An 8,323-nucleotide genomic window follows, 5' to 3' on the forward strand; every position below is an offset into this window, starting at 1 on the left:
TATAAATAAATAAAAAATTTTTAAAATTAATAGTGGCTAAATGACAATTTTGATTTCTATTGTAGGCAGTGAAAACAAAGAGAATGGAATATGTTGGCTATAACTTTGGTCCTGAAGCTCCTAGAGTATCCAGTTTATGCCAGTAATGTTTTAAAATATTAGTGAGGTTGCGGCCAAAGTTTTCAACACAAAAGCTAACGTTGGACGTTCAGTGCCGCCTTCCTGTAAGCCTAGAAGTTTGACAATGGTGTTTGGAACATCAGTGGAATCATTCATGATGTTCCAAATGCCATTGTCAAACTTCTAGGCTTACAGGAAGGCAGTGCTGAACATCCGATGTACACGTTTTTGCATTGAAAACTTCGGCCACAACCTGTTTATTATATGAATTTTTAAAATTTCTTTTACTTAATGCACTCAAACTGGCTAATTCATAGCTAAAGGAACAAACAAAAAACTCAAATTAGATAAGTTTATAATGGGTAGTAAAAATATCTTCAAAAATCATTTTTGAAGCAAATAAAATCATTAAAAACAATTTATTCAAAGACTTCTTATGTTACAATGTAGCCTATTAACAGATCTTTAAAAAGTTTGAATATTTGATTGTTTTTAATAGTTATGTACTCTCTAGGCTTATTAAGTGACTGGAAAATTACACTACTTATGTTATGTCCTTTGGCAAACCATTGTAATTCCTGGAAATGTTTCATGGCCCATATTGTTGATAGAACTGGTTTTTCAGGAAGTTCTAATTGTTCCTTCATCTGAAGTTCTTCTTTATCTGAAGATGCACTGTTACTTTTGTCTTGTGGAGAACTTACAGATACCAAAAGTTTGATATCGAAGTTCTATACAATCTGTCATGTTGTTGTTCATGTTTACAAAATCTTCAAAAGAAATTCCTGTACTTTGTCCCACATCTTCCCAGTTATTCACAACAAGTGCAATCTCTTCAACATTGTCTATATTTTCAGCTTCTGAATGACAGAAGCCAGCTTTTTGAAAGCACTTTGTATGGTCATGAGTTTCACTTGATCCCAAGTATTGTTACACATCCAATCAGCTTATAGCAGGTTGATCTTGACTTTATTGTGTTTGTTAGTGTAAGTGCATGACAGAATGTTCTGGACCACAAGCTATTGATAGTGTTACTTTAAATTTTTAATGGCTACCTGATTTATCAGTTAAAGTACTGACATCACATTTGAGGGAAGAAATATAACCTTTACATTTTCCATCAGAGGAATGGTGTTGTGTATTATTCAGTTGTCAATAAACAATAAGATTTTTCAGTTTCGTTTTCCAAATGTCAATTTTTAAAAAACATCTTTCAAAACTTTCATTTATCAACCATGTTTTTTTGTTTGATTGATATTCTACTGGCTTAGTTTTAATATTTTCGAAGTATCATAGGTTGGCTGACTTTCCATTAGCAACAAAGGTAATTTTTTGGACCCATCATGTTTGCTCCAATTAAAAACATTATTCTTTTCTTGCTCTGTTTACCACTAGTGTAATGCTTATCTTTGAAAGCCAATATCTCTCTGGGGTTCACTTATAAAATAGTTCAATTCAATGTTAAAAATGTCTTTGGTATCTCTATCTTGAATCATTTCTGCCAAATTCTTTATCTACCTATCAGCCACCTGATGCTTAAGCCAACCAGTGCTGGCTTTAAAACCACTATTTCCTAATTCACTAGTGAATTCTTCAGCTTTACCTCTAAGAAGGAGTCTACTTATTGAAATGTTTGTCTCATGTCTGTTTAAATCATTTTAACATGAACTCATCAACATTCATGTTTTCTGGTCTTCTTACTCTCTGTAATTTTAATTACTCTGTTTAGTCATACTGTTCAAAATTTTGTCATTATTTTTTAAATAGATGGACAATATATTTGGAGAAGTTCCTAATTCTTTTGCAATCTCAGAATTTTTCTTTAATCCCTTTTCTATTTTATGTATAACTGCTATTTTTTCAGAAGAAGTTTTTCAGCAAAGCTTTGAATTGGCAAGCTTTATTTTTGACAGACATTTCCATGTCTTTGTCAAAAACACACAGAATCCAATTGAAATTGCAAAGTAAACTTATATTAGCAGCAATACTTTTCACCTTTATTGTACAGAATGAAATAACTCACTAATGCTGTATACAAAAATTGAAAGAAAAAAGATTGCAGCAGTGACTAATTCCTTCTTGTGAATACATACAAGGGTAGATTTATCAGCCACAGTGACAAGTGGTAAGATGATGTCATAAACTAAATATCTATAGTTCAGTAATGGGTTATTTTGTAATTTGAAATGGTTGTAATTGTAACAGTCATTTAGTAATGGTCACTTCAAATCAAACAAAAAAGTTTGAATTGCATGTTTTGTTTTTGCATGTTTTTAATAGAGAGTTCAAGGGATCAGAGGAAATGTTCAAATTAATCACGAATTTGAATTAAACAAGTTCGAATTAGCCAAGTTTGATACCAAGTATGATAGAAAATACAAGCAGAAAAAGAAAGTTTTAAGAAAAATAAATTGAAAATACAAATATAAAATAAAAGTATTAGGAAATATTGAAAAATGATCATATTTGAAATTACAAAAGTAGAAGGTAAAAGTACAGTAAATAGCTTTATAATATAAAAAAACTAAAAAGAAAATGAACAAATTAGTGGCCTTTAAGACTTTACACAACAGCTTTAGGACTCTGTTTTCACATTTTAAATTTTGAAATTTATCACATATTTTTATATAATTTATAAAAATTAATATTTTCTAAACATTCAATCTGTGCATCTTTAAGTTGTCACTTAGGTCAAAGTTTGTCATGACTGGCATAAATCCTTAGAGAGAATACAATGTCCTGTAGTGCAAAGAATTTTAAGAGGACAGTTAGTTATCTTCGTCTATAAAAGTAATTTCAGAATATTTTGATTATTAGTATATTGTTTGAAATTGGTACTTGAAAAAGTAAAACTAGTTTTTATGTTTAGATTATTTAATATGAAAAATTGGCTGCACCGAATGACTTGTATAGCTGTAAGAGATCCTAGTTTAAATCTAATCCAGATCACAATACTTTTCATGAATGATTTGGGTTAGAACTTTTCAACTCTTTCTTAAGCTAATTAACTTCACTACAAATCAGACCTATTCACAATAAAAAAAAATTGAAGCAGTTTCTATAGTTTATACTACAATAATATACACACAAAATATTTTTAATCTAATCTTTGTATGTTTTATAAAGCTGTTTAATAAGCTATACAAAAAACCAAATTATTTTGCTTTTCTAATGACTCATTTAATCTTATAGTAAATTTTCAACTTATGTGGTTAATTCATTAAAAGACTTTTGCACAAGCTGAATGGTATACATTGCATTAGTTGAATAGTGTATTAGTTGAATTCAATTTATATATAGTGTATAATATTTAAGTGTAACATACTTGTATATTTATTTCAAAGTTTGATTAAGATCAAAACTAAACAGTTTCTGTATATGATAAACTTTAGGAAAATAAAAGTTATTATTTTGTCAACATTTTTGCCATCTATTATGATTCAAAGTATGCTTAATAGATAGCTTTATTAGTTGTAACTCAAAATATTACAGCAGCATATCTACAAATTGCAAAAGTAGAGCACTTTTTGTATATTGAAAATTTAATGAAAAATTAATGGTTCAAATCATCGACCAGATCCTGATATCAAAAATCTTTTTATTGACAATCTAAGTCTGCTCTCTTTATAAGTGAGTTGTTATATGCCAGCTGAATTCAGTTTGCATTTGATTATCTAGAATAAATATTTTTTTATCTTACTGTTCTTCCAATACTGGACAAATTTTTAATACCAGTATTTGGTAGTAGGATTTTGGAATTTCCAGAGTTTCTGGAAAATCTAGTAGTACTAGTATTTTTTCTGTATTAGGAAGTTGTTTCATATAAACCAAACTATAGAAAATTGAAAAAATTCTAATTTTAAGATATATTGATCTTTATATTTTAATATATTTAAACAATAATCTGATAGCAAATAATACAAATATAAAATGAAATAAAATGAAAAGAAAACAAAAATGCTTTACTATATAAAAATAAAAACTCTGAGAACTAAGAATAGTGAACAGTTATGTGTTTTTATTTATAAAATATGACTTTAAGACACAAATTATCAATGTTCTTATCTGATAACATTGAGCAGATTTTTGTTGCTTGTTGTGTAGATACAGAAAAGACTTTAATAAGTATTATTAGGATACTAATTTCAGTATTACTATATTAGAATCCTTACCCACAGTAGTATGTGAATAAATGTTAATTAAATTATTATACAACAATGGTATTATAACAAATATTGAACTAAATATTCTAAATGTTAACAGTATTAATATTTGAAATGATTTATAGTTAAAAAATTTTTGCATTTACAGATATTTTGTTGGAGTGTTAAACAAAAAAACAAAATGTATGAAATTACATAAAACTCAATTATTTAACTTACGACCAGTGATAGAAGTTACAGGTATGATATTTAACAATTTTTTTATGTAATGGTTTTTTGTACATCCAACATTTATAACATTTAAATAATATAATAAAATTCAAAATATTGTAAATAAATAATTTAAATTGTTAAAATAACTCATGATTGAATTGTATTAAATAGTATTTAGTATAGTATTTAGTATATTACGTCATATAAATTGAATTATTTATATTTCAAATGGCTTTTCTGAAATTGATTTTTTTTTTTTTTTTTTCATTTTTTCCTAACAATCTTTATAACAAGCTTAATTTAAATCTCTGATAACCATTTATATGATAATTTATTTTTAATATATAGATAACATTGAATTAATTTCTCACAACAAATTAATTTGTGTGAATTTGTTATAGTGTTTTAGTTTTTTAAGTTTTGGCTTACCTAAAAATAAGTATATTATTATGAGACTAAATTTCAAACATCATTTAAAATTATTTGTCTTTTAAAAACACATTTTTATTCTGCAACTTTACATTTTTTTGTAATTCATTTATATAATAACTGATGACTGAGGCAATTAAGACACCAGCCTACTGCTCTAAGAGATCTGGAATTGCTTCTGGGCAAGTGAAATCTCCAAGAAATTTTTTGGTGGGACCATTCCAGATGTTATGTTCTGTCTTTCACCACCTGGTTGATTCCATTGTAGTTGGCCTGCTGAACTCACAATGGGTATAGATAAAAGGACCTCTTAGTATCCATAGTCAAAAATGACAAAATATATATAATAATAACCACAATCATACCCAGCAAAAAATAAACAAATATGTAACCAATACCTTATTATTTGCTGAGAGATTTTTTATTAAAACAAATGTTTTCGATCCACTCAATAGATCATCATCAGGCTAAAAAAAAAACCCTGAAAAAATTAATGTTTAAGCAAAAAATAGAATCTGTTTAATTTTTATTTTGGTTTAAAGTTCTTGTTTTATACTGCACTTGTGCATCAGATCCTTACCTCATTTTCAGGACCAGTATGTGTATGATTCAAACATTGCTTCTTCAGTATATATAGGTAAGAAGAAAAATAATTAAAGTTTTATTCAGAACTGGCTAAAATTTACATTTTACTTAACAGACTATCTAACCTTCCATTTATAGACTGCCCAGAAGTTGCATGTGTTTACCTAGGTTTGCCTAATTTCTATAAATGCATTGAATATTTCAATTGGATATACACTTACAAATATTTTAACAGTCTACTCTCATCCCAATGTATTTACCTTCACATCTCCTCTGCCAATACTAGAAACACTACACGTTTATACTCTCAATATTGTCGTCTTAATGTTACTATTAAATATTTTTTTACTACTATCAGAAAGCTGCTGTAAAAATTGAAGATAAACTTTATGTTGAATTCACTAAATTTAAGGCTGTTTGCAAAAAATGCTTTATTATATTTAATTGTTTTATTTCTTTTGTTTTTGTTTTATCACATTTTTTTATTCATTTTACTGGGTCTTTTGTATCATTGTTGTATGGAGGTGGCAACCATTGTCTGAACAACATTGCCTGTAATATTATAAAATAAATAAAGTTTTCTAGGAAGAAATTAATTAATTCAGTTATGTCTTATCCTGAAATATGGAATAAATAATTAAAAAGTCATCAAAATAGAGAGAATAAATGTCATCATTAATCCATTTTCTTTCCTCTCTCTCAAATGAAGGGGGGAAAATTCATATTATTGCATGACAATGTTAGCAAGAATGTGAAACAAGAAAGCTAGAAATGCCATAACCTGATATTACATTCTCCCATTTGTTAACATCAGGCTAGAATAATTGCTCATTTGCATAGCCGTAGGATAAGAATAAGACAGAAAGTTTCCTTTTAAATGCTACTTATACCTTAAGACCTTATGTATTTTTTTACATAATATATCAATATGTAACAAAAATAATGATTTTATTTTTATTTAAATATTATAAATTATTATTTACATAAGCATAGAATTTGCTTGTGTGATATGTTTATAAATTGTCCAAATATTAAAAAAGATTAGGCAAATAGAAAATATATTTTGAATAAATCTTTTAATGTATAAATTTTCTAAATCAGAAATTTACTTTTTTTATTCATTCAAATTTTTTGATGATTTGGAATAAAGGAGCAAAATATATATTGAAATGCAGTGCCGGCCGAGGCAAGTTTTAGGATAGAGCGAGTTCCTATTATGACATCCCCCCTTGGTTGCCCCTAATTTATACCCTTTAATTTTCTTTACCACTGAGGTGCCCCCTAGGACTTAGTGCCTGGAGCGGCTGCTCCGTTCGACCTGTGGTAGGGCCGGCTCTGTCGAAATGAACAATCTTTAATAACATATTCAATTTAATGGTAAGATTTGAATTCTATTTTTAAAAAATAAAAAATAAAAAGAATATATTTAATATAAAAGCAAAATATATTTTTCTATTGCTTGAAGACAATCATGACAACTTTTTATATAAAAACAGAAAAATATTAAGTTACTAAAAATTTTATTTTAATTATTATTTATTTTATTATGTACAATGTTATTAGATTGTTAAAACATTAAATTAATTTTTTTTTATATTTAAATATACCATATTTTTAACCTTATAAGATGTATCATTGTATTGGCCACATCACATATTTTTATGTATCATTTTTAGCAGAAACTTAACATTTAGCTTATAGGATAATTTTCAGATAAATTTTAGATATGAAAATGTGCGTCTTATAAAGAAAAAAATATGGTAATTTTTAAAAATATTAATTAAAAATGATATTTGATTTTACAATTTAAACAATTTAAAATTTTTACAGAAAAAGAATCAACAGAAAATGAAACAACTTACAAACAAAAGGTTAACTTTTTCTTATTTTGTTTAACTATTATATTGTCAACCAGTTTTGATGGCATAAATGAAATATTTAATTTACTTTTTTTTCATGGATATAGATAACATAAAGTATGTTTATTAATCATAGAGATTAATATATATTTTATAGTTTTTAAATTTTCATGTTCCATCTCTTTAAGTTAGATAAATATAAAGTTTGTGTAATGTTAATGACGGTAATCCATATGGGTTTTGCCATTCAATTTTGACTTGGATTCTTTCCAAGTCAATATTTTAGATAACTCTGTACAATTTGAATACAATATATACAAAATATTGAACATTGATAATTTTAAATATTTTTAATAGTGATAATATGAGATGTATTTTGAACTTAATCTGTTAAATTTTACATTTCTAAAATGNTCCGTTCCGAAACTGAGATCGTATCATGAAAATGTCGTAAGGTGAATCATTTTTCCCCATATGATTACATGTAAAACCAAATAATTCGTTCCAACACGAAAAATACACTCAAATTAAAGCTAAGTAGTACATTAAAAAATTAACTATAGTAAGGAAAACACTGAAAATGCGTTTTGTAGTTGTAAATGTATAAATAACCATAATAGAATAATAATTGATAAAAAAAATGTAGTTTTATTTGCACTTTACCTCTGAGGATAGACGACGGTGGAGGTGTAAACTGGTGGCGGAAGAAAGGGAGAAGGGAAATGATACTAAAACTTAACTTACATAACATAATGTAACAATAACTTAAAAATAATTTAACACTGCGTTTTGTAGTTGTAAATGTATAAATAACCATAATAGAATAATAATTGATTTAAAAAAATGTAGTTTTATTTGCACTTTACCTTTGAGGATAGACGAAGGTGGAGGTGTAAACTGGTGGCGGAAGAGAGGGAGAAGGGAAATGATACTAAAACTTAACTTACATAACAT

At 26.9% G+C, this 8,323-nt stretch overlaps 1 protein-coding gene across 1 annotated transcript; it reads left to right on the plus strand.

The window, feature by feature from the left end:
- Positions 1-65: 65 nt before the first annotated feature.
- Positions 66-7,480, plus strand: LOC111614080 (DNA-directed RNA polymerase I subunit RPA49-like; the record flags this gene model as incomplete). Its single annotated transcript, XM_023355459.1, has 3 exons — positions 66-142; positions 4,432-4,523; positions 7,341-7,480. Coding segments are annotated over 3 exons (309 nt in total), but the record flags the coding sequence as incomplete, so codon positions are not given.
- Between the last annotated feature and the right edge of the window lie 843 nt (positions 7,481-8,323).

Source organism: Centruroides sculpturatus, unplaced genomic scaffold, assembly GCF_000671375.1.
Source record: "Centruroides sculpturatus isolate CEXI.00-Female unplaced genomic scaffold, Cexi_2.0 scaffold1953, whole genome shotgun sequence".
Classification (NCBI taxonomy): Eukaryota; Metazoa; Arthropoda; class Arachnida; order Scorpiones; family Buthidae; genus Centruroides; species Centruroides sculpturatus.